This window comes from Paroedura picta, chromosome 1 (genome assembly GCF_049243985.1).
Source record: "Paroedura picta isolate Pp20150507F chromosome 1, Ppicta_v3.0, whole genome shotgun sequence".
NCBI classification, from domain to species: domain Eukaryota; kingdom Metazoa; phylum Chordata; class Lepidosauria; order Squamata; family Gekkonidae; genus Paroedura; species Paroedura picta.
The window spans coordinates 106346150-106373052 of NC_135369.1; the positions used below are offsets into that span (position 1 = coordinate 106346150).

General features: G+C 41.4%; 2 protein-coding genes across 12 annotated transcripts in view; one reads left to right on the forward strand and one right to left on the reverse strand.

The window, feature by feature from the left end:
• The window catches only part of REPS1 (RALBP1 associated Eps domain containing 1), a 70323-nt gene that overhangs the window by 36836 nt on the left and 6584 nt on the right, over positions 1 to 26903 (forward strand). For 3 of the 5 annotated variants that reach the window (XM_077351352.1, XM_077351380.1, XM_077351391.1), the window contains exons 5-16: positions 7 to 134; positions 565 to 727; positions 953 to 1016; positions 6081 to 6235; positions 7543 to 7679; positions 10904 to 10984; positions 12501 to 12588; positions 16351 to 16452; positions 17486 to 17555; positions 19469 to 19587; positions 24588 to 24652; positions 26251 to 26433. In XM_077351352.1, coding sequence (XP_077207467.1) covers positions 7 to 134; positions 565 to 727; positions 953 to 1016; positions 6081 to 6235; positions 7543 to 7679; positions 10904 to 10984; positions 12501 to 12588; positions 16351 to 16452; positions 17486 to 17555; positions 19469 to 19587; positions 24588 to 24652; positions 26251 to 26433 — 1355 coding nt within the window. The remainder of the gene's footprint in view (positions 1 to 6; positions 135 to 564; positions 728 to 952; positions 1017 to 6080; positions 6236 to 7542; positions 7680 to 10903; positions 10985 to 12500; positions 12589 to 16350; positions 16453 to 17485; positions 17556 to 19468; positions 19588 to 24587; positions 24653 to 26250; positions 26434 to 26903) is intronic. The other 2 variants (XM_077351360.1, XM_077351370.1) reach the window with 2 other exon arrangements.
• ECT2L (epithelial cell transforming 2 like) overlaps positions 26456 to 26903 on the reverse strand; it is a 53566-nt gene continuing 53118 nt past the window's right edge. For 3 of the 7 annotated variants that reach the window (XM_077351293.1, XM_077351303.1, XM_077351284.1), the window contains one exon: positions 26459 to 26590. In XM_077351293.1, the coding sequence (XP_077207408.1) occupies positions 26485 to 26590 (106 nt within the window). In that variant the 3' untranslated portion in view covers positions 26459 to 26484. Of the gene's footprint in view, positions 26591 to 26903 lie in introns of all 7 variants that reach the window. The other 4 variants (XM_077351320.1, XM_077351312.1, XM_077351328.1 and 1 more) reach the window with 4 other exon arrangements.

The window sequence follows — 26903 nt, forward strand, 5'->3', positions numbered from 1 at the left end:
TTTCAGGCTCCTGTAATACTGGTGATCCAATGTGGTCTGGCCATTCTCCGCCACCCCATCAAGAAAACTGGGTCAGTTTTGCAGATAACACCCCAACCAGTACTATTTTACCCATGCATCCTGCTTCTGTCCAGGTGTGACATTTTATTGGTATTGTTTTGATTTGCTTCATTGCAGCTGCCAGTCATTTTTGTTATCACCAAACACTCATGCTATGAATGTGAATATGCTAAATTCAGACTCCAATCCATTTTCTTAATTTAAAGATATGATTTCTTTTAGTGAGATTCAAGATGAAGGACATTTACTTTCAGCTTTTCATTTTGCTTAGATTTTTTAAAATTATTATTTGCATAACTTTGTGTTGCATACATGAATGTTGTCATTTCTGTCCCTTAAATGTTCAGGTTATATTTTTCATTTCTTTACCTAACTACATCTTTCAGAAATTTTTAAAAACTGCTTCAGTAAACAGCTGTCTTTCCCTGTTTATAGACAAATAGTATAGAAAGTGTAGGGCATCTGGTAAATTAGATAATGCTGAAGAACAATATTTTATTACAGGACCAGACAACTGTACGAACTGTAGCATCAGCTACAACAGCTAATGAAATTCGTAGGCAATCGAGTAGTTATGATGATCCCTGGAAAATCACTGATGAACAAAGGCAGTATTATGTGAATCAATTTAAAACCATTCAACCTGATCTAAATGGATATATTCCAGGTGAGTTGTTTCAACAGACAAGTTAACAAAATTGCAACAGGTATTCATTTCAATTTTCTGCTTGTGAAGACAGTACTATGATGATCTTTTTGAACTAAGTTTTACTCCCATTTGCTGCTACCTCTGTAGAAATGCAACATTGTTTAAGTATTTTGCAGTGTATTTAAAGATGCATATGAATATATTTTAGGAAGCTCCTTTTAAACTCTACTTTTAATATTTCAGGGTCTGCGGCTAAAGAATTTTTTACAAAATCAAAGCTCCCTATTCTTGAGCTGTCACACATCTGGTAAGTGTGAAGTATGTCTAAATAATCCCTTCTTAAGAATTACAGTTCTTTAACATAAATTAAAATGTTCAGCAGGTAGATACAGATTACAAATTACATATACAGTTACTTATAGGCTTAGTCTTGGATCCAAACAGTTTTTCAGCCAGTGAAAAAAGGATGGGATCCCCCTTGAACATCCATGCATCATGGATCTGGATTTACAATGAGGGCTATGACAATGAAGGGAATTAGGCAAGATTGCATGAAAAAGCTGGCTGGATCCAACTTTTAATTCTGTTTCCATTTAGGTCAAGCAATAAACTTCTATTGGACCTTATTTTGAGCAAAAACTGTGTAGAAAGCTAGATCCAGAAGAAGTATTTAGCACTATCATGGTTTAAAATTTCATGAAGTAGGAAGATTTGCATAATGGAAGGATTAATTTTAGTCATCCATGCTACAGAGATACGTAGGATAAAGCCCAACAACTCTCTATTCCTCTATCCTACAGAGGAGGACAATGACAAAAAGGAATATGAGGCAGGAAGGAATAATCAAGCCAGAGAGGGCAAGCTTCGAAACTCAACCCTTCTAAGACTGAGGTCCAGTGGCTGGGTAGGAAGAGACAAAGCAAGAAAGCATGCCTACCCAACCTGGACGGAGTGCAACTGTCAGTAGCTCACTCTGCCAGAAGCCTGGGTATGACCCTTGGAGGCACAGGTCATGAGAGTAGTGCGAAAGGCTTTCTACCACCTACTTGGCCCCAGAACACCTAGCCACAGTAATCCATGCGATGGTCACCTCTAGACTAGACTTCTGCAGCTCACTCTACACAGGCCTGCCCTTAACCTTGATCCAGAAACTGCAACTGGTCCTAAATGCTGCAGCCAGGATACTCACAAATACACCTTGGAAGTCCCACATCCGACCTGTATTTCAACAACTCCTCTGGCTCCTGGTTGAGTTCCAGATCAGGCTAAAGGTTTTGGTAATCACCTTCAACGCTGTACACAGTCTCGGCCCAGTGTCTCTGAGAGACCAGCTGTCTGCCTATACCCCCCAAAGAGCCCTACACTCTGCCACCACCAACTGGCTGGTGATCCCTGGCTCCAAAGAAGCACGCTGGACCTCAACCAGGGCCAGAACCTTCTTGGTCCTGGCCCCCACCTGGTGGAACGAGCTCTGCAAAGAGATCAGGGCCATTCCTGAACTACCATAATTCCAAAGGGCCTGTAAAAGGGAGCTCCTCCACCAGGCATTTGGTTGAGGCCAGCCCACTCAACAACATCTGTTGTTCCCCCAAACACCCTCCTCCATGATCTGAGCCATGCTGACCTCCTACAGGTTCATGTTAAAAATTGAGAATTATGAATTTTAAAGTGTTTTCTTATAATCAAGTTTAATTTTTGGAACCCCTGTTATGTTACTGTTATTATATTTCAATGTATACTCATGACGTTTTATGTAAACCACCTTGAGCCTTATGGGAGGGCAGTATAGAAATTCAATAAATAATAAAATATTAAAGAAGATGTCTGTCACAGGCTGCCCAAGCTCCCATGACTTGAAGAAGGAATTTAGCTAAAAGAAGTATTTGCTAGTCTAGAATCCATTAAAAGTTTAGTAACTGAAGTATCTAGGGGAAGATCCATTTCTCTCTAGCCCTTATACTACATTTAAATAGAACATACACCTGTGATCCCTAAACCACAACCTCATTATGTCTCTGACAGTGGTATGGCATTCAAAGACCATTGGCAGTAGCATAATTGTTCACCTGCCACCTCTGTGGAGGAATAGTATTGACTAAATTCTACTGAAACTGGAAAGCATATAAAATAGTAAATACACATCTTGGTTCTCTTAAGTTAAAAGGAACTAGGTCATGTTTTGAAGGCAGAATGAATGAACAGCAGCTTCTAACAGCAAATTGGCAAACCTTATTTATTTATAGTTATGCAGATGACACCCAACTCTTCTTCTTGATGGATGGCCACCCAGACTCACCCCCAGAATCTTTAGCCAGATGTCTGGAAGCGGCGACAGAATGACTCAAGCAGTTTTGTCTGAAATGCAACCCTTCAAAGATGGAGGTCCTATGGCTAGGCAGGAAAGTCCCAAGTGAGGAAGCATAATTACCCAACCTGGACAGAGTACAGCTGTCAATGGCTCAGGAACCTAGGTATGGTCCTAGATGCCTCCCTCGCTGTGGAGCCACAGATCACAAGAGTAGCATGACTGGTGTTTTACTATCTGTGCCAAGCTACTATTATCTTACTTGGCCACGGAATACTTAGCCACAGTGATCCATGTGACAGTCATCTCTAGGCTAAATTTCTGCAACTCGCTCTATGCAGGCCTACCTTTATCCCTGATCCGGAAGCTACAACTGGTTCGGATTGCAGTGGCCAGTGTCCTCACAAGTTGAGCTGAACAATAAAAATAATGTAAAACTTGTTAATTATTTATTATAGTGCACAATTAAAAACAGAATAAAAACTTCTTAAAAACTGTACCGAACTAACAGCACATTGAATCAATGCCACCTTTTGGACCCCCAGAACCCTTCCTCCCATACAGATATGTACTTAAACTACATCGAAACCAATCCTGCATTGACTAATCTATGGAGTCACAATTAATATATTAATGTTTCAATTATTAGTTATGTCATTATTGAATGTTATTGTTATTATTGTCGCTATTTCCTATATTTTACCTGTCCTATAGCTTCCATGTACTTTGTAAATGGCCCTGAGTCTCATTTATAAATGTCATAAATAAATACATTTTAATGAGGACTCCTGCGGCAGACCAGTTGTAATCTCTGGATTAGGGTCAAGGGCAGGTCTGCATAGAATAATTTACAGTAGCCTAGTCTTGAGGTGACTATCATGTGGATCACTGTGGACAGATGTTCTGGAACCAGATAGTGTCTCTCACATTAAATATTACATTTGGGATATTTCTGTGCTGCCTGCTTGAGGTATCTTACAATTAAGAAATAATGTTAAAAAGTCATTAAAAACAAGCCATTAGACACAAATAGCATAAAATATTAATAAAAACTATCCATAAAACAGAAGTAAACCATGGAAAAGCTGCTAAGATAAAACCTCTCATTAAATGTCAGGGTTAAAAGATGTGTTTGGCTTGACGCCTAGAAGAAGTATCAGGTAAGGATAGAGAGAGGAGAGCATTCCAAAGATAAGGTGCCACCACAGAAAATGCCCCATCTCTAGTTACTGCCTACCTCACCCCTGAAAGTTGGGCTCAGAGACGAGGGCTTGAGAGACTGTTAAAGTATTCCTTAATTAAATAACTAATATATCAGATACCCAGAGTTTACCCTCCTTTGCTAGTTTGTGTTGTGCAGAGAGATTTTTTTTTTTTTTTTTTGCATTTATATACTGCCCTCCCTTGTGGCTAAGGGCAATTCACAGAGAACATAATATGAGTGACAAAGTACAGAATAGGTTTGGTAGCTGTATCAACAATCTTAACATAATCAACAATCATAACATGTTCAGGTAACATTTAAGCTGCAATCCCATAGAGTGAGCTTATCTGGATGGGAGGGGGTTCAGGGGGGCCCGATAGATGTTATCGCTGACCTCAATCAAATGCCTGGCAGAAGAGCTCTGTTTTGTAGACTCTGTGGAACTGTGATAGCTCGAATAGGGCTCAGACCTCTTCTGGGACTTCGTTCCGCTAGGTGGGTCCAGGTTAGACAATGACCTGGCCCTGGTTGAGGCCAAATATGTTTTCTTGGGACCAGGGATCACCAGCCAGTTGGAATTTGTTGAGCATAGCACTCTTTGGGGACGTAGGCAGAGAGACGGTCTCTCATGTACGCTGGACCCAAATCACATATTACCAAGACCTTAAGCCTGATCTGGGAACTGGTAACCATTGCAGCTGTTGGAGTATTGGCCAAATGTTGGTTCTCCAAGGTGTTCTCGTGAGGATCCTGTCCGCTGCATTCTGGACCAGTTGTAGTTTTCAGATGAGAGATAAGAGCAAGTTGCAGAAATCCAGTGTAGAGGTGACTATCACATATGAAACACTGTGCTCTAGGGCCAAGTAGGGCACTAGTAGTTTGTCTTGGCACAGGTGGGGGAATGCCAGCCATGCTTCTTTTGTGATCTGTTCCTCCATAGAGAGGGAGGCATCAAGGATCATACCCAGATTTCTGGTGGAGTGAGCCACTGACAGCTGCACCCTGTCCAGGTTGGGCAATTGTACTTTCTCACATGGACCCTTCCTGCCCAGCCTTAGGACCTCTGTCTTTGAAGGGTTGAGCTTCAGATTACTCTGTTTGAGCCTTCCCATCACTGCATCCAGACATCTGGCTAAACTTTCTGGGGGTGAATCCAGGCAGCCATCCATCAGGAGGAATAGCTGGGTCTCATCTGCATATTGATGGCACCCAAGCCCGAACCTTCACACCAGCTGGGCAAGAGGGTGCATAAAGATATTAAATAAGATTGGAGAGAGGACCTCTCCTTCTGGAACTCCACAAGTCGTTTGATTGTCTCTCCAGTTGCTACCCTCTGCCCATGACCCCGGAGGAAGGAGATCAGCCATTGGAAGGCTGTCCCCATCTCCCAGCATCGATGGTTGACTAGGCCAAATGCCGCCACAAGATCTAGTAATATGAGAAGTGCTGACCCACTCCAGTCCAGCTGGTGGCAGACGTCCATCAGGGCAACTAGCACTGTTTCCATCCCAGGACCAGAACAGAAATCTGACTGGGATGGATCTAGGATGGAAGCTTAGTCCAGGAATGCTGATATTTGGTTCACAGCAGCTCTACTTTCCGTTTACCTTCCGAAAGTGACACATTCCATCAGAAAATTCATCATGTGGGGAACTGCTTGCTTGTTTTGCCTTTCAGCTTTTACTGGTATGAATGTATGTTTAGAACCAGGGTACCAGACTATGCAACAGTAGTGCCTTAACATTTTCATAGTAAAACCTGGTTTGCCTAGAAATTTTCAAAATATTCAACATATTCAAAGGATATAATAAAGTAAACATTATTTTTCCAAAGTTCAGAAATAATGTTTTTCCCCCCCTTAGGGAATTATCAGATTTTGACAAAGATGGTGCATTAACACTGGATGAGTTCTGTGCTGCTTTTCATCTAGTAGTTGCAAGAAAGAATGGCTATGATTTGCCTGAAAAACTGCCTGAAAGTTTAATGCCTAAACTGATTGATTTGGAGGACTCAGCAGGTATTTTCTTCCAAAAATGTTTGTTCCTCTTTGCAAACATTGCTAGTAGCAAGATGTTAACGTATACTTAACGAACTGAAATATTAGTACTACTTGCTCGTTTATTAGAAGAGTCACTTCTACGTCTGTATTTTTTTTTAAACAGGAATGCCTCCGTTTTCATGGACAAACCTATTAGTTAACATTACTGTAGGCTTGACCTGATGGCAAGTACAGGTATAGGGCCCACGTGAAGAGAATTCCCAAAGGGTTCAACTTTTTCCTGTCCTCCTTTTCCACTCCCTCCACCCAACCCCTACAGCATAAGGGCCTTTGCTGCCCATTTGCACTTCAGTATCCTCATCCATTCCTGCTCTGGAGTGAATAGCATGTCCAGTAAGGGTCAAGTTGTTCTCCAATGGCTATTTGTATGGACTGCATGGAAAGGGGGCAAGGAATTCTATATGTGTGCATTCTACAGCTCTATGCTTATGCATGGACTAAATTGATTACTGGAAATCTGCTGTTACATGAAGACTTTTCAAAGCATTCAAAAACTTGATGTACTCATGAGTTCAAGTAAAGGGTGGACATCTCTTGGTAGTTTAGTGTGTTGTCATTTTCTGCTGGTTACAAAGTCAATATAGTGAGAAGACTCAGGTGGGGGAGTGCAAGTAAATATGTGGATTCAATGCCTTTAAGATAGCAGTTCTCTTTTATATCCAAGAACACGTCTGCTATTCTACAATACTATAAATGAGCTGATTTGAGTGGCGTTATGTGAAATGTTGTGCCTCACAAAAAGACATATTAAAAGTTTATTGTGAGATTTGCATAATAAGCAGGTGCCAAAAGACTGTTCTGGAAGACAGGACAGAAGAGAGAACTGTTTTCCCTCCCACACAAGAAGTGCTCTGCAGCTGCATGCAGACGCACCTCTTTGGATCCCTGCCAACTCCATCACCTTGTTCATGAGTTGTGGCTGGGTAGCCATCAAGTGAAACTAAAAGAGGAAGCATCTGGGTTTTTTACAGTCCCCAGTATTTTCCATGTTTAGCAATACTGATTTTTTTCAACGTCTTTGAAACATGAAATTGCAATAATGCAAACTGCTAGAAAAATGTTTGGCAACAGTACAGTGATATTATCTTCCTTTTATCATGTAATTACAAAACAACTACACAATATTGTGTCTTAAAAAACAAAACAAAAAAACTTCCATAATGGTTAAATGAGGTTCATCTCACACAGGACTAATGGCGAGTAAATTACATCTATAATGAAAAGTGGTAAGACAATTCCGACAACATTGTGTTTTGCCTTTCTAGTGGTTCCTGTTTCAGAAGTGGGAGATCAGTCTGGTGAGGTAGGTTATGCAAGTTCACCAGCAGAAGCTCCTCCAAGCAAATCGCCATCTATGCCATCGTTAAATCAGACCTGGCCAGAACTAAATCAAAGCAGTGAGGTTAGCAATCACTTTTCACTTCCTCATTTTAAGATATAATGTGTGGTGTACTGTGGTCTACGTCTGTGGACTTGGTCTCATTTAGAGATGCCCTGCAGCAAATAATGCCTATAGCCTCATTCCTAGGCTATAACATTTAAGACAATGTTTTGACATAGTCAGCAAATGCTCTGTCATGTTTCTTTCCTAAATAATTATTGAGATGTCTTTGCTTTGACAAAATGGCTTGTTTTTATCAGTCAAGGAACAATTACCATGTTTTCCATTGTATTTAGCAGCTGGCCTGTTGCTAGATGTCCAGTAGTATGATTTTTAGATGTGACTTGACAGATGCAAATGAAAATCAGAAAGGCATTGCCTGTGCCTATTCATTCCAGAAGTTTACTTGGACTTAACTGTGTCTCTCCCTACCTCCCTCTGTGTGTGTTTGTGCGTGCGAGAGAGAAAGAGATGCTGTTAAGGTCCAAAAGATCCTATGATTAACAGCCTTGCAAACTGAGGGCCATGGTTTTCTTGTTTGAGTCAATCCAACTCATGTATATTACTTAACAGTAGGCTATCCCTTTTGGTTTGCTTGCCCCAGAAAATATATAGAAGTTTAGCAGTGCCAAGATCTGCTATAAGATACAATGCATGTAGTAATACTTATGCACACACATCTGATTTTCTTTAGATTTTCAACCTGCCCTCTCTACCAGAGGCAGACTCATTGTGAGGATGGGTGTCTTTGAGTAAGAAATGCATATTGCAACATGTCAGAAATAGCTGGTGCCATTTAGATGCAGCTGTGCTAGCCATATCTATAGCTAGATAAGTAAGTGTAGTTATAGGAATAGCCCCAAATCTAGGGCTATAGAAAAATAGCCCCAAATCTAGTGTTCATTTCTCTAGATAAGAGCCTCTTGTGGCGCAGGGTGGTAAGGCAGCCGACATGCTGTCTGAAGCTCTGACCATGAGGCTGGGAGTTCAATCCCAGCAGCCGGCTCAAGGTTGACTCAGCCTTCCATCCTTCCGAGGTCGGTAAAATGAGTACCCAGCTTGCTGGGGGGTAAACAGTAATGACTGGGGAAGGCACTGGCAAGCCACCCCCTATTGAGTCTGCCATGAAAACGCTAGAGGGCGTCACCCCAAGGGTCAGACATGACTCGGTGCTTGCACAGGGGATGCCTTTACCTTTACCTTTTAAGATGTGACATCAGTTTGGCCTGTTGGGCTTGCAAGTACTGCTGTCACATTGGCACTGGAACTGGGATCGTGCAGCTTGGTGTAGTGGTTAGAAGTGCAGACTTCTAATCTGGCGAGCCTTTACCTTTACCTTTTCTCTAGATATGTACAGTTTGCTGCAAGAAATGGTAATGGACATCTTGGATGACATTTAAATTTTAGACAAATTCAGTGGCTGATAACCCTAATGAATTCGATTCAGCATGTTGCATTGCAGGAAGGGAACCTAATTCCACTCACAGCTGTTTTCCTGCTTGAAATCACTTCCAAAGCTGTTTTTAGCTGCACTTTATGGTGAAAAAGCAGGTATCTGTATTAGATCTGTCTTTCTGCCTTGCAACCATTAAATAGCGGCTGAGGTGAGGGGCCCATTTTGTTTAGGAAAACAAAATGTATTGACTGTATTGACTGCATTAGCTCAGTAGTATTCTTTCTTCAAATGGCACCCCCACCCAATATTCCATGCTGCTTTCAGTGTTCTTCTCAGTTCCACAAAAAGTTTAATGTGTGGGCAGCTATTGAAGGAACACAAGTCTATAAAACTTGTTCCATAGTTCTTAGGATCCTGACCATTAATCAAATGAGCCTTTTCTAAATCTCTAAAATGTCTTTCTGTATTTGTCTTTCTACTTCCTTCTCTCTATCTGTAAATACTTACTGTCGGGTTGCAAGTACCTGTTTGTATAGCTGTTACCAGCAAAAAATTATTGTGAATTATTCCTGTCTTTTGTGTGAACTCCCAACCAGGGGGGATTAGCTGTTCATGTAGAGAAGACCTACATGTTAGGGGTCACTTGCACCATTTCCAAGCTAGTCACAAAGAAGCAATTTACAAATGGCTGGGAGAGCATAGAGGGGAGAGGCTGTGGCTCAGTGGCAGAGCCTCTGCTTTGCCTGCAGAAAGACCCAGGTTCAATCCCTAGCTTTGCCAGTTAAGGGGCAGGTAGTGGGTGATTTGAAAGACCTCCACCAGAGACTCTAGAGAGCTGCTGCCAGTCTGAGTAGACTGTACTGGCTTTGATGGGCCAATGGTTTGATTCAATATAAGGCAGTTTCATGTATGTTCATGTGAAAGGCATCTCAGAGTTGACTCTAAAAGTTACTTACTATTCCACTAACTGAGAAATATTAACATTCCTTGTCTGAGAAGTAATCTAACTTTCAAAAATTATACCAGATTCTTACTTGCTTTGATGCTTGAATATTGCTGTTGCGTCTGAATTTTGTTTTGTTTTCTGAGCATGAGAAACTCATTTTGCAGTTATGACAAAGCATGTCCTGTATCTTGTTGAAATGATCGCGAAAGCAGAATTTCCTGTTGATTTACAGAGTTTGTACTTCTGATCTGTTACCTCGATTCAATTATAAATTAAATATTCTACACCCGTACAAAATGGGATCCAACTAGTAACATTCAGATGTTGCACTGGCATTTAATTTTATCCCATTTGTAGCTTTTGTAATCCAAAATATTTGTTAATTATACTTTATAATAATGAAAACCTCACTTTTTAAATAATGTATCGAGATGCACATTTCCCCCCAAATGCCAGAAAAATAAGGAAACGTGTTTATTTACACTGATGATAGCAGCAGAATTTTTAAAAGCTGTCTTTCTGTTAGCTTTATTCTACTCGTAAACTTGAACTATCATTCACATATAGAAACTCTTTAAATTTTCTTCTGCTGGTTTCTTAGACCATTTAGTTCTTGAGGCAATTTAATATATCTGGCTGCGCTGGAAAATTGCAAAACCCTTAAGCTTTCATTACAAAAGGAGCTTTGACTCCTGGAGGCTTATTTCTTGTTGGTCTCTAAGGTGATACTAGACTTGAACCTACTTTAAGATTTCAGTATGCTTTAAAAATACATATTGTCAATTTTCAGAAAACATCTGCCAGTGCAACCCCTGAACTCTGCTAAATCTTCTCCAGGAAAAAAAACAACAACAACTTTTATTCCATCTCTTGTTCTGACTTGTCTCTCCTCTGTCTATTCAGCAGTGGGAGACATTTAGTGAACGCTCCTCAAGCTCACAAACTCTGACCCAATTTGATTCTAACATTGCACCAGCTGATCCTGTAAGTCAATCACTTAGCTTGCTTGTTTGAAATTAATTTTATTAACTCTGATTTTTCTTTTGTTAATTGTGTTTTGCCTGTTAATGCATGATCCTACTATGCTTGGTGGGGAGTGGTAGCAAGCTGGATAATTCTTACCCGCTTTTAAGTTGACAGAAATGTTGTCAGTGGGCAAAAAATAAAAGGAGCTTTGAATATTTATGAATTCAATTTTGATATGGCATTCATTTCAGTACTTTCAATATAACACAGTGTATTATGATTCTCATATATTGCTTATATTGCTTTAAGAATAAATATTTTTAACAATCATTGTTAACTGCCTGGGGCCAAAAAAACCCATAAATGAAACCATAAAGCCTCTTTGTGTATGCCAGGGATATCTGGGTTTCCCCCCTCCAGCCCTCTTTCCGTTGCATCCCACTGACACAGAAACATTGCTCTTTCCCTCTGCGTGTAACATCACATGGAAATAAGTGCCTGTGTACTTGTGGTGGCATAAGTGCCTGCAGCCCTTAATCTGAAAGTGGTGGCATTAGGAGGGATCATGTAAGCAAAGGGATGGATGGCTTACATGTGATAGCTTGTCTTAAGAGTCAATAGTTTTATCATATTTATATATCTTCCATTTCCTTCTAGAGAAGAATTTCTCAAACTTTTTTATTTCAGGCATGCTTACAAACTTTCTTTTTTTCTCTAACTCACTAGCAGTCCTCACTTTGTCATGTTACCACACTGAATCGTTGCATACAGCTTTATGTATGGAGAGCCATTGTGGTATAGTAGTTAAGAGCAGTGGACTCTGATCTGGATAACCAGGTTTGATTCCCTTCCACATGCAGTTTGTGCTGGGTGACCTTGGGCCAGTCACAGTTGTCCATGGACTCTCTCAGCCCCACCTTCTTCACAAAGTGCCTGTTGTACAGAGAGGAAAGGAAGGGGATTGTAAGCTGCTTTGAGATGCCTTATGGTAGAGGAAAGCAGAGTATAAAACCCTACTCTTCTTTATCATGTATCTACTAGGTCACTACTAGATGTGATAAGCTAGGAACTCATATTAAAACATAAGACAAAAACTAGAAGAAGTCTTCTCCTTTGTAAACCAGCTAGCTGGGAAAGGAGATGTTGTGGCCAAAAGAAAGGTACGGGTGACTGAAGACGACCTGTGGTACAAAGGTACTGTTAAAATCATTTAGAAAGTGTAATACTTAAGCTTACCTTATGAGTGTTCTTGTAAATGAATAGCTGTTGGCTCACTGACAATGCCACATTCACTGTAGGGTTGAAGATTCTTCCACTATGTAGAGAGGTGACTATGAAGTATGATAATATAACTTCACAGCACTCCCGTTTGCCAATACAACCCAGTACACCCAAATCTCCTCCTGGCGACTCTGTATATGGTAGCAAGGAGGTAAAGAAAGAGGTTTCCTTGCATGGTAGAAGTACCACACAGTCAAAAAGAAAATGATGAGTAAACCTCACCTTAGAGTAATGCTATTCTTCTCTGTTTTAGGATACTGCTATTGTTCACCCTGTTCCAATTCGAATGACTCCAAGCAAAATTCACATGCAGGAAATGGAGCTTAAAAGAACGGGTAATGGTGAGTTTAGTTGATAGGAATTATTACTGTGCAAGGGTCTTGTGGCACCTTAAATACATTTTATTCCAGCATAAATTTTTGTTGATTAGAACTAATTCTGTAGATATATTCAGTGGGTACTCACTATGATATCACTTCGAGTCTAGGGTCCCCAAACATTTTGGACATGTAGGCACTATTAGAAATCTGACACAGCATGGTGGGTGCAACCACAAAATGGATGAGGCAGGAGATGGAACCAAGCTAGTGTGTGGCTGCCACATTTCACCTTCAGTCACATTATTCATATCCTTGAACTGTGGAGACAGCTGCTGCCAAAGCAACATTTATAGAAATCTGCACAGCCAGTCAAATCTTCAGTGGTCAGTCAGAAACCTTGCGAGGCAAACTTCCCTTAAAAAAAAACACTTGGTAGGTACCAGCAAAAGGTGTTCTTGGGCGCCATTGTGCCCATATCAAAAAAGTGAACAGTATTTATTTATTTTATTTCTATACCCGCCCTCCCATAAGGCTCAGGGCGGTTTACATAAAACATTGGAGTATACATTGTATCCATAATAACAGTAATAATAACAGTAACAATGACAGTAAGAACCAGTATTGAGTAACATTAACATGACGATTAATAGCACAATAGAACTTGTTGAACAGAATCCATAGGGGGTCAGTTGGGTTCAGGAAGTGGAAGGATGTCTGGAGGTCCAGCTGAATGGCATTAAGTCTGTCAGCCTCAACTGAATGGCAGAGGATCTTTCTTTTTACAAGGCCTGCGGAATTGTGGGAGGTCAGGCAGCGCCTGATCTCTTCAGGAAGCTCGTTCCACCAAGTGGGGTCAAGACAAAGAAAGCTCTGGCCCTGGTTGAGGTCCGATGCGCTTCTTTGAGGCCAGGGATCACCAACCAGTTGGCGGTGGCAGAGCGTAGGGCTCTTTGTGGGGGGGTATAGGCAGAGAGATGGTCTCTCAGATATACTGGGCTGAGACTGCGTGTGGCCTTGAATGTGATTACCAGAACCTTAAGCCTGATGTAGAATTCATCTGGGAGCTAACAAAGTTGTTGAAGGGCAGGCAGGATGCGGGACCTCCACAGTGTATTTGTGAGGATCCTGGCTGTGGCATTCTGGACCAGTTTGCAATTTCCTGGTCAAGGTTAAGGGAAGGCCTGCATAGAGCAAGTTACAGAAGTCCACTTTAGATGTGACCATTGTATGGATCACTGTGGCTAGATGTTCTTGGGCCAAGTAGGGTGCTAGTAGCTTGGCCTGGTGCAGATGGTAGAAGGCCTGCCATGCTACTCTTGTGACCTGTGCCTCCATGGAATGGAAGGCATCAAAAATCACACCCAGGTTCCTGGCAGAGTGAGCTACTGATAGTTGCACTCCATCCAGGTTGGGTAGGCGTGCTTCCTCGCTTGGACTCTTCCTGCCCAGCAACAGGCCCTCCATCTTTGAAAGGTTGAGCTTGAGCCACCTTCTAGGCATCTGGCTAAGGATTCAGGGGGAGAATCAGGGCTGTCATCCATCAGGAGGAAGATCTGGATGTCATCTGTATATTGGTAACAACCCAGCCCAAACGTCCGCATCAGCTGAGCAAGAGGGTGCATGAAGATGTTAGAGAACTTCTTCCTGTGGGACTCCACATGTGAGCTGATAGCATTTAGATACTCTCTCTCCTATAGATACCCTCTGTTCACAACCCTGGAGAAAGGAGATCAGCCATTTGAGGGCTGTCCCCCAGATCCCAGCATCAGCAAGGCAGTCCGCTAAGAGCTCATGGCTGACTGTGTCAAATGCTAGTAATACCAACAGCATTCAGCTGCCTCAGTCTAGCTGGCGGCAAAGGACGTCCATCAGGGTGACTAGCGCTGTTTCTACCCCATGGCCAGGAATTGGAATTGGTCAAGGGCTGAAGATTCCTCCAGGAATGTTGATATTTGATCCGCAGCAGCCCTTTCAACCAGCTTACCCAGAAGTGTGAGACGGGGCAGTAGTTGTTGGGCTCCTGCAGGTCCATGGTTTTTTCAGCAACAGGCACACCACTGCCTCTTTTAATCCCTCTAGGAATTCTCCCATTGAGAGGGGGAGGTTATTTCCCAGAAGGAGCCCCTATTCTTATGTTGGTTGTTTTTAGGAGCAATGACAGGCAGGGCAAGTGGTTGCCCTCATTGCTGTTAGCATCCTGTCCCCTTCAGCTAATGAGAGTCATCTGAAGTAACTCAGTGTTCTCTCTAGAGATGGCCAAGGGGACTCTAGTTCACTTTCTGAGTCTAAGCTTTGGGGGGAGGTCGCTGCGGAGAGTGAGATTTTGTCTGCGAAATGACTCTTGAATGCCTCACAGCTAATGCCTAATTGGCTATTGTTTTGGTGCCCTTCATCAAGGGCAGTAAGAGATCAAATTATTATCCTAAATAATTGTGCTGGGCGTGAGTGCACAGATGCAATAACAGTCAAGTAAAAGTTGCATTTTACTGACTTCACCGCCATCTCACAGGTTTTCATCTGCATTCTTTAAGACATTTTCGATTCTTCATCATGAGTTTTCTCCAAACTCGCTCTAGTCATCTCAGTTCCCGTTCAAAGGGCCATGAAATCCATGAAGTACAGGATAAAGGTTATGCAAAATTAATATCTAATAAAGAAAAATACAAAGGCTAATATAGTTAGCATCTGTAATGACTGAAGGAGTTGCAAATTTTACTTAAATTCTTACAAATCCCTGTTCAACCCAAGGAGAGAAGTAGGGTGCATGCAGGTTTCTTCCCATTCCCAGGAATAGTTGCATCTGCCTCCATTGTATTGCATAGATTCAGTTGAAAAAGATTTTCTTGGTTTACTTCCAAAATCAGAGATGTGGTGAGGCAGGTCTGACAGGAGTGTCAATCTTGCACAGCCTTTTGGGAGCTGTCTCACTGCCACTAAGGTGGGACAGACTCTCCCAGCCTCTGGTTATTTTTGTCTATGAAGCATGCTTCTCTTGCACCTGTGTTGTTATTACCTGGCTGGGCTTGAAGATTGGCTGTAGAGGTGTGGGTTCTGCAGTGCAAGTTGAGAAAGTAATCTGTTGACACAGCAAAACTTTCCCACAGTGGGCCACAGCAGTGCAGTTTGAGATAGCAACCATGAGAGCTAGAAACCTGTGAAACCAAGATTTCTCAGTGCAAGATAGTACCGAGGGCTACACGAGTCAAATTCTGTTTGGTTAAAAAAAACCAAAATTTTTCATCATATTTGAACTGAATTAAAGTATCAAATTTCCATCACTAACTAAGACAATCAGAAAAGAAGTAGGAAGGTGTGCTTATTTATTTATTTGATACTTATATTTCTATACCACCCTCCCTTGAGACTCAGGGTGCTTTACATAAAACGTAGCGATATTACAGTGTAAATTTGTAATATAACATCAGAACAACAATAACAATGGATACCAGGACTTGAAGGCAACAGGATTTACAACATTTCATAATAACAGCATTAGCCACATCAACTTCTAACCCTGATCCCTTATGTGGTCAATTTGAATTCAGATTGTGGGGAGGGGTTTCTGGGGGGCCCAGTGGATGCTGTTGTTTCAGTCGGCCTCAATCAGATTCCTGGCAGAGGAGCTCCCTTTTGCAGTCCCTGCAGAACTGTGGGAGTTCAGGCAGGGCCCTGATCTCTTCAGTGAGTTTATTCCACCAGGTGGGGGCCAGGACAGAGAAAGCTCTGGCCCTAGTTGAGGTCCGACATATTCCCATGCTCAAAATGTATTTCCGTCTTTTTTAGATCACACAAATCCCACAAGTCCTTTACTGGTGAAATCACCTGATCTTGCAGAAGAAAATAAAATCAGTTCATCTGTAAAATTTGTAGGGGGAAATACAGTTGGTAAGGACTCATCTTGATTTTTCTACTAATTCAGTGATAATTGAAAATAATGGTTGTTTTACCTTTCAACTTATCAGAGCCTGAAAATTTCCAAAGCAGTTGTTTATAATGTTAGATGCCATGTGTGTGGCTTTATCCATTATATATATGTACAAGATTTGAGAAGTTAGTACTTGCAGCAGCTTCTCAATAATGAATATCCAATAGGAAAAAATGCTTTCTACTATTTCAGACATTACACATCAGTTCTCACAGATTAATGTTTATGCTGGGGGAAAATGTGTGAAGTAGCCCTCCAAGCATATTCAAGATCACCGCAATCTGCCTTGCTTGTCCATTCTTGGACTTAATTATAACCCCAGGCTACATTCACTCCAGTGTCTTCTATCCATGTAGCTGAACTTATACCAAGAACTTATACCATGAAGCTGGCTTATACCAAGTCAAATCAGGGTTTATCAAGGTCAGTATAGTGTGTAGTGATTGGATGTGGCTCTCCAGGATCATATGCACAGGTCTAGCACACTGCCTGCTACATTATATTTTTAACAAGATATGCCAGGGATTGAACTTGGGACCTTCTGTGTCTAAATCAGTTGCTTTATCACTAAGCCATGGCCCTTCCTGAGGGTTACTTACGCTAAATAATTACTGAAGCATATCACACAAGAGAGATCCATCCCATTGGGAGTGCATCTCACGCACAGTATGCTAAATTGACTTTTAGAAAAGCCATGCACGTAGCAATCTTTGCATAGAACTGTGGGAGTAGGGATGGAGGAGACAACAGCCAGGTCCCCTGTCAGCCTGGTGAAAGCAGTTAACATGTATGTTTGACTTATCCAATAGTGATCGAGTTCATAGTAAGAAAGTGACTGCATAGAGATTGTTTTGTTAATAAGGTTGATCAGCTGTGTCAGTTATGTCCAGTATACTTTTATGGTTTGAATTTGTAAGTTTTATCTTGGAGGAATAATCCAAGTCTGTTGAATTGTGAAGTGTTGTGGCTAATTTTTTTTCCCCCTGTTGGCAGATGGTTACAGCAGCTCAGATTCCTTTACTTCAGATCCAGAACATATTGGAAGCACTGTAACTAGGCAACGGTAATTCATTGATAAATATTAACGATGTTGAAATAGTATGCTGTGACCCCACTGCACAGACAGTACCACCCATCACCACCTCTGTCACACAGGTTTAGGGATACCAGGTACGTCAGGCAGTCACAGTTTGCCACCTGTCTTGTTTCTTTTTAGTATACAGAGAGCCCTTGACCTTTGTACACCCCCAGTCCCCTCTCTCATTCAGCATTTCTTATCATTTGAACTTTTGAATTCTAACTCTAAGCATTCTTCCTAGCATCTTTCTTACAAGTTACCTTTCCATTAGCCCATGTCAGTCTACTGTTCTGCCCCCTCCTGGCTTATGCTGTTCTCTCTTCTCCCCAGCTGTAACACTGTCTTCAACTACCTCAACAGCTCTAACTGCCAGCTCTCCTCCCAATTTTCCATTAGCTCACATTGGTCACTCTTAGAGAGAGGCAGAACTGGATCTGTCCATCACATGTGCCCTTTCCTCAACATCCACCTAACACAGAACATGCATTGGAGCTCTTCAAACATTATATGACTTTCTCTCAAATTTGACTCTTGAATAAACTAGTCTGATAGTATTTATTATTTATCAGTTTAAGTTTATAAAATGCTGCTTCTACAGAGAACAGCTTAAAGCAGCTCATATCTTCACATATACTCTGAGATTAATTCAAGGGAATGTATCGTTTTCGAAAGAGACTGTTGCTAGCAGTCTGGTTGTTAAATGCAATGTATGAAATGGGTTCAATTGGTTGAGCCACAGTTTTTTAGATTTCTTTTTTTTCAAGATGTACATGCAGAGATAGGAAAGAGGGATGATCACATGCAAAAGGAGACCAAGTTCTATTATCACCAGTTATTGTGTCCTAAGTATTTTTGAAGGTCCGTGTTTTTTGATTTTCACTATACTTACAGTGTGGGGTTGACACAGTAACTGCTACACTGATTGACCAGTGTTGCATTTCATAGGATTGGAGATCAGGCAAGATGTTGAAATGATTTTGCAAGTTCCATTTAAGTAATTTGGCCATTGGGTTCCAAGAGAAGCTAATTGGAAAGAGCAGGTCCAGTGACAGGCAAATCTCAATTATGATAAATTGATTTCATAAAAATGTTAATATCATGACTTTTCTTGTGGCTCAAATCACAGTTTTAAATATACAGAAGAAATAAAACCCAGACCCCTCCACAATTAAAATGGCCTTGCAGCATCTTCTGAAAACTGCTGGAGATGATAACGTCCACATTCATACTTCTTGAGGGATCCCGTACTGCAGAGTGGGAGCTACAATAGAAAAGACATTACACTTTGTTGTTGCCAGGTGGGGTGCATTAAGTGAGTGGTAGCCCGAGGATCATAGTTGCTGGAAGTATTGGAAGAGGTGGTCCTTCAGATATGCAGATCCTAGACCTTGAAGAGCTTTCAAGGTCATAGCCAGCATTAATGGACATGTTTTCCCCCTAGTTCTGAGAATTATACTCACTAAGTTTAAGTGTTTTTGGCAACCTGTACAACACTTAGCAACATTGTTCAATGTTCATAGAATAAAATTTCCTTTTGTCCAGATGGACAATATGAAGCATTTGGGTGTGAACAAGGGTGGCTCTTAAGGATTTTTTGTTTCTAATTCTATTTTGTGGGTAAGCCCTAGCCATATGTACTAGAAAACTTGTATCTGAAATCAAAATACTGCCTCTTTGACAGCTTGTTAATGGAAACATGTCGGAATAAGACCCTGCAGCAGTCTGAACAAAGAGAGCAGCTACTTTCATGGCATCATAGCTTGGCAGGTCACATAATTCAACACAGTGTGTTTTAAATTATCTTTAGCTTTGGCAGTAAGAACCTATTGCTATAAGAGGATCTTGTAGGAGTGGTGAGTTTGCAACTGGATTTTTATAGTGCCCCCATTGCTTTTCAGGTCACATTCAGGGACATCTCCAGATAATTCTGCTCCACCTCCTCCACCACCAAGGCCTCATCCCTCACACTCACGATCATCATCTTTAGATATGAACAGGACCTTTACGATTACTTCAGGTACCTATTTTTAAACACTCGTGTTGTGATATGCAGTAGCAATGAAGTCTGTTTTACTTATGTGTATTGTGAAATACTTGGTTTTCCATCTTTTGTAAAACTTAACTGCTAATCCCAGAGCACTTTGGAACTAGTCGTAACCTCTGAAAGCTTATGCCAAAATAAATATGAACTTCATTTTCCCCACAGAATGGCTCCAAACATGGCTTCTTTTATGGAACACGTTAGAAAGTGCTTAACTTATAAACCTTATAATAACTTTTTCTGTTTTCAGATTCTAGACTGTAGTTCAGAGGAAGTTGAGTGCAGTGCTTTTTAAGGAACTGTGCTAAAAGGAATTTGTAGCTGAATCAGTCTTATTTACTTGAAGTATGATTCAGTGGAATATACTTCCAAGACCTGTAGCCTTAGGAATTTGATTCCCTTTCCCTCCAGCTTGACTGAACAGTGTGCATGTAATATTACAGTAAAATATACTAATGCAAATAGGTATCATTGTCTGATGATAAATTCCTTGTTTTGGAAATAATAGAAATGCTACCAAAATTTTCTGTTTATTTATTTGTTGGCTTTATTTCCTGCTGCTATTGGCAAGCTGTCTCATGGCAGGTTACATAAATAGAGATAAAACTCAACTTAAATTAGGATTAAAAATAAAAATGCTAGGTGAACATTGCTGTAGAGCAGGGGTCTCCAACCTTTTGGCCCATGGGGGCCACATTAGCTGGCCCAGTGCCTAAAGAGGGCCACATTTTAAACCAAAATGTAACAAAATTATTAACCTCCTTATTTAGAGGAAAAATAAACATTCAAAGGTACATGAAGAAATGTTAACTTTAGTGCGATCCATTTTGGAACAATATTTTACTATGGAATCCTTTTATTTAGCTACCCATCCTTACCTAGTCAATGTGATTTTTGTGGCTGTTTTCAGGGGTGGCCCAACTGTGGCTCTCTGGATATCTATGGACTACAGTGACCATGAGCCCCTGCCAATTGACCATGCTGGCAAGTAATTGTTGTCCAGGGACATCTGGAAAGCCACAGTTGGCCCCCTCTGACTATACTTGGTGGCTAATAGCCACTGATGGACCACTGCTCCATAAGTTTATCCAGTCCCCTCTTCAAGCTGTCTAGGTTTGTAGCTGCCACCACTTCTTGTGTCAGTGAATTCCATGTGTTAATTCCTCTTTGGGTGAAAAAGTACATCCTTTACTGCTCAATAATTTCATTGCCAATGAATTCTTGTACTGTGAGAAAGGTAGAAAAGTACTTCTTTCTCTACCTTTATTCCATGTATAATTTCTTGAGTCTCTATCGTGTCACCCCCCTCAAACATATCTCCAAGCTAAAGAGCCCTAAACTCTTTAACCTTTCTTTATAGAGAAGGTGTTCCATCCCTTTAATCATTTTAGTTGCCCTTTTCTTCATCTTTTCCAAAGATAAGGGCTTAATTATGTCTCACCAGCTCAGAAACGTTGGTATGACATATCTTTGGGATAGATATGAGCTCAGTAATACAGACGAAAAGAAATAGGTGTCTGAAGATTTATGTTAACACAATTGATTGAAAATTTTCCTGAAACCTGTGGCAATTTGCAATTTATGTTGAAGGAAAATTACATCACTATAGAGAGATGAGTTGAAGAATAAAAGATTCTGGCAACCAACCATTTGATACTACAATTTATTATGCTGATTTTTATTTATTTATATACCATATTTGCTGGTGTATAAGACGACTTTTCCCCCCTGAAAAACATGCCTCCAAGTGGGGGGGGGTCATCCTATACACTGGGTGCACTTCAGTTGGGATAGACATAGCTGCCCATAGTGGCCTCCCGATGCTCGCCTGGTGCCCATAGTGTAAGGTGACCAGAATTAAGGGATGCCGAGGCGGCAGCGGCGCCCCCCCCCCTGCCCCCAACTGGGCTCACCAACTCTGCTGCTGTCTTGTGAACTCCTCCCGGCTCGGAACTTGCTGGACCCGCCAAACTTGTGCCTGCGTGCATGCCCCACCTTGCCATGGCACCGACGGGCCCTCCCTCCCACATAAGACTCTGGAGGGGAGGGGGAGAGAGAGATCCCGAAGGGCCAGCCGGGCGAGCGGCGAAGAAGTGGAGTAGGAGGAGGATGCTGGGGGGGGAGGTGCCAGCCTCTGCTCCCCCTCCCTTTCTCTTTCGCAATTTCTGGTGTTTTGAAGCCGCCCCCATTCAGGAAGAGAGCAAACGCGGCCAGCCCGGTGCTGGGGCCTGAAAGCTTGGCGCGCAGGGAGCGCTACTCCTTGCTCTGCCCTCCGCTAGCTTGTTCGCTCCCTCTTTGTTTGCAGTTAAATAAGCAGAGGAAGCTGTTTCAGTTCAATGCGCCGCCGTGCACAAAAGCAGCCTCAACTTGAGAGAGAGAGAGAGAGAGAGAAAGTTACCCCTCTCCTCTTGCCTTTTTTGGGAGAAGAGAGGTAATCACTAATCCGAGCATACTTTCTCGCTTTCTTTTCTTTTTTTATGGCTCTCTCTCTTTCTCTCCCCCCCCTTCTGATGCTCTTTTACGCTTTATTTGGTGTGTGGGAGGTATGCAGAAGAGGGGGTAGTCTTATACGTCGAGTATATAACAAACTCTATATTTTGAGTGGAAATGTTGGGAGGTCGTCTTATACGCCCAGTTGTCTTTATACTCCGGCAAATACGGTATATCCATTGTGGCAGACCTAATGCAGAAAATAAAACTAGCAATCTCAAAATTGGCCATCAGCTTCAAAATGATCATGGGAGTTCTAAGGCTAAAAATGAAAGGAATTGCAATATCCTGACCTGGGCTATATCTCCAGACATTTAATGCGTACAATTTGCAATGTAAACTAAGCTTGTATAGTTATTAAAGTGTCAGACTATCTGGGAAAGCCAGGTTTGAATCCTCACTCGTGCCATGGAAGCTTGCTTGGTGACCTTGGGCCACTCACACACTCTCAGAACAGGGTTGTTCTGAGAATAAAACAGAGGAGAGGAGAACAAGGTAAGCTGCTTTGGGTATCTCCTTGGTTAGGAATACAGGTTATAAAAAAATTCTAACATCTGTTCTTTTGTTACCATTGAGGCAAACTAAGCATTTTATATCATGCATATTGGGTGGGGGGACACATCCTTTTACTACTTTGATCTGTTATGTGGAAATATTAATATCCAGTTCTTTTCATACTATTAACAAAGGTTTGCTCCTATTCTACTATTAAATACATTTTAAGATGGCTTCAGGGACCCATTAATTTTGTCCTTCCCAGACCCGTCCTGTCCCCTGCCCTCACGGGCAGCCCTGGCAGGGAGTTGTGCTGTGGAACCAGCTGGCCTTGTGTCCCTTTAAACCTGTGACTGTATGAAAATATAATGGAGAGATACTTCCAGATCATATGATAAGAAAGTTTGAATCCAGATGGCTGTTAAAAAAATATCTACAAGAGTAGCTGTCAGTTTTCAGCAAACTAACAAGCTGCCATTTGAATTAAATATTTCAGCCCCCAAGCCTTACCCTTACTGGCGCACCGCACATACAAGGCCAGCACTTTCTCAAAGCATGTGCAGTAAGCCACTTATGCCCCTTTCTTCAGGCCTCTTGCATTCCCAAAACAGTCTCTTATTGACTACAGTAGAACACTATATAAAAATGTTTTATTGTATGTGTGTGGCATTAAAGGTCTTGGAGGGTAGCTGATTCTGTAGGGGCCAAACTCAATTTACTCTTACTCCCACTCTTGATTGGAACACACACTGCATCATGGATAAGAAACACTTCTTTTTTGGTAGCTGAGAAATAGGAATAGGGCCTAGAAAAACTTTCAGTGCTGCTCATAGAAAATAATCTATGTGAGATATTTCATTGCTTGTATGAGGACCACCACTGATATTGTCTATGACATCTGTCCATCTCTTTGCCAAAATCTTTTTTCTTGGAACATAAAGTGAAATTCAGTCCAGGGCTGAATCTGCACGGAGCTTTTATTCCAATCCCAGGTTGATGCAATCCCTGCCACCTACACTGAATGTGATTTCCATTTTGATTTTGGGCGATTTAAATTTCCACTCTGCAACAAGCATGATTTATCCAGAGTGACCCTACCATTCCCCCGCAATATCCTGGAGTGGATAAACCTCGATATTTCAAAAATCGGCATGAGTAAGCGTGCAGCTGTCTGCTTTCCCCGAAATAACTTGCTGCCGAGCCTCAATGCTGTAGAAAAACCCTGATTGGCTAGGGTGTCAGTTCAAAGGCTTCCTCCTTCCCAGGTTGCTAGGCTTCCCCTAACTTCTCTTGGCAGAAGCTCCTGAAGTCCTAACTTCTCTCAGCAGAGATTTGCCTCTTGGATTTATTCCCCCTCCTCTGCTGTCTCCAGTCCTCCCCCCCCCCTTCAAGAAAAGAAAGAGAGAGACTCCTGCTGTGCTTGGCTTCCCCCCCCTTCTGAGCTTCCCTAATCATGTGCAGAACACTTTTCTGTTTCAATGGGGAAGAACAGAGGAAGACCCGAGTTCAAATTGATCTGAATTCATCAGAATCCACAACAGAACAAACAAAGTAAGTGCAGAATCAACCCAGGTTTACCAAGTATTTGCATTCAAACAGTACCTTCTTGTCATTCAACCAGTTAGGACTGAACTATTAATTCACATCAGCCAATCAGTGCTTCTCTGGCTAGTGGTCTGAGGTAATGTGGAAGCTATATACTTAGGCATAGAGGCTCTATGAGCTTTTCACCCTTTGCAGAGGGGTAAAGCACATTCTGTCTCTTCCCTTGAACTGGAGAGTAATTCCCTGCACACGTAAAAAGTAAAAACCATATATTTTCACTCTAACCATATGAGCATGCAGTATGTATTTTATAGGACAGAAACCTATGCATTTCATATGTCCTCTCAGAGAGACTTATCTAATGGATAATATGGTTGGTGCACTTGGAAGTCCAATTTCTTGTAAAAATCTCATTAGCTTTTCTCATAAATCTTATTATCTTACAGGTCAACAGCAAGCTGGAGTGATTGCCTATCCCCCTGCAGTGCCTCCAAGACCTCAACCCTCACAGGTAATATAGTGATGATCTTCTAAGGTGCAATCAGTTCATAAGTTTAGTAGTATTCTTTCTGTGTCTCACATATGAGCATTTTCACTGTACTTTGAAATGACCCAGCATGGTGTAGTAGTTAGACTGTGGGGTGATGATCAGGAAGACAAAAGGTCAGATCACCACTCTACCTTTGATGTCATCTCACCATACCTTCAGAGAACTCAGTGAGGTATACTTTTATTCTTGACAAGGGTTAAACTGAGAGATGAGCAGTCCAAGGTACTATCCAGAGAGCTTCATGGCAAAAGAGGTATGGTGTACCCTAATCCAAGTCCAACGGATTATCCATGAAATTGTGCCAATCATTTGCCTGAATTCGGCCTGTGTTGCCCTCAGATGGAATTATTTGCTGGGAAACAGTTGAATCAAAGACCATACTTGGCCTTTTTGTAATAGGAATAGGATATAGAAATGGGATTTCCCCCCTAGATTCCTGGACTAGAACAAGGTTGGATCCACACCCCTCTATGATACGATAATAGTGGTTGATTCTCCTAGAAGCAAGTCTTAGGCCTGGTCAGCATATGCAGCAGAATTAGGTAGCAAACTGCTGAAGTAGTAGAACAGGCTGTACTGTTTGGGGATTCACCAGTGACTTGCATTTATAATATCCAGTAAGTGTGAAAGCAATACATGCAAAACATTTCTCTGATATCCTGTTTTTTAATTTGCAAGGAGTGAATATTAAAAATGTATATTTTTTCTACCTGCTGTTTGTTTATTTATTTATTATATTTATATATATACTGCACTCCCTGGAGGCTCAGGGCGGTTTGCATAAAACGCAGAAATGATACAACAATCCATAACATATAAATAACCATAACATTAATACTACTAACTGATAATTGTAACAGTTGTTACAGTTGTTACAGTGTTGTCTACAGGTTGGCAATAGGAAATTTCCATTTTCTTCATGCATTTGCTTAATTTTGGTGTTCTTTAAATACTTGATTTGGGAAATACTTGCAGTCACAGATCAGATGCTGTCAAACACTCAAATAAAGTAAATGAGAGGGAAAAAGCTGTGCAGTAAGAAAAGAATCCTCATGATTTCATTCACCAGACAAATGAACTCGGCACCCATCCATCCTGAACTCTGAACCTTCTATAGCTAAGCCTTTTAGCATGAAATCCTCTGTGTAAGCTCTGGAGCAGGGGGGAGTCTGCACTGTTACTGGGGACTTAACTTCAATTGATGTTCTTCAAGTGGTCATCTGTGCAGTCACACAGCTGTCCCTCCTTTCCTGTACCAGGCACCTTTTTAACTTGTGGTATTCTTTTTGAAAGAAAAGAGAAGAAAATGAGGACTGTTGTTCCCTAGGTATGAACAGTGAGCATAGAACCAAGATCGGGGGGGGGGGGGGATTTTGCACAAGCAAGGCTGGCGCTGGAAGAGAGTTCAGTCTGTGTGCAGGCACAGAGCCTGTTGATGTGTCTGCACGTATTACCACCCAAAGAACATCTGTTACAACTAAAAAAGTGTGTATTTAACATCCAAAAGATTTTTAGAAGAACTGAATTACTTCTTTATTATTTAATTGTTTTTGCTTTAGGCTGCAGGTCATGTTCATCGACCATCTGATTCTGAAGGTCTAATAGCGCATACCAGTACCTCACCTCAACAAATACCAGAACAGCCAAACTTTGCAGATTTCAGCCAGTTTGAGGTTTTTGCTGCATCAGGTGTGAATGAAGAAGAGAATGAAGAACCTGAGAAAAATGCAGATGTGTTACAAGTCAGTATAAGCACTGATATATAGTTATTGAATTTGTTTTGCCCTTGCCTCTTAAGTACTGACTTGTTTTGTTAGCCCAATAGTTGCTATTGATATCCCCATTGATCTTCGGTTTTCACTGGTCTGCCAAAGTACTCCACTCTCTCCTATATAGCCACTAAAAAAAGAACATGGATTGAGTTAGTGATATTGTAATCGACACAGGCCAGGGTCTAGAGAGTCACTTCAAGTAGACCAAAGGGTTTGGATGTGCATATTGGGATAGTGGATATCTTTAAAATGCATAGTGGATATCTTTAAAATTTCTGTGATATATAGATTGCATCTGGAAATTCTGTGGTCAAAGTATCCATTTGGAAGTGCAACTTTCATCTATATAATTTTTTTGTTTCACTGTATATACTTGCATATAAGCAGAGTTTTTAAAAGTCCTTTTTTAAAGCTGAAAAAGTCCCCCCTCGGCTTATATG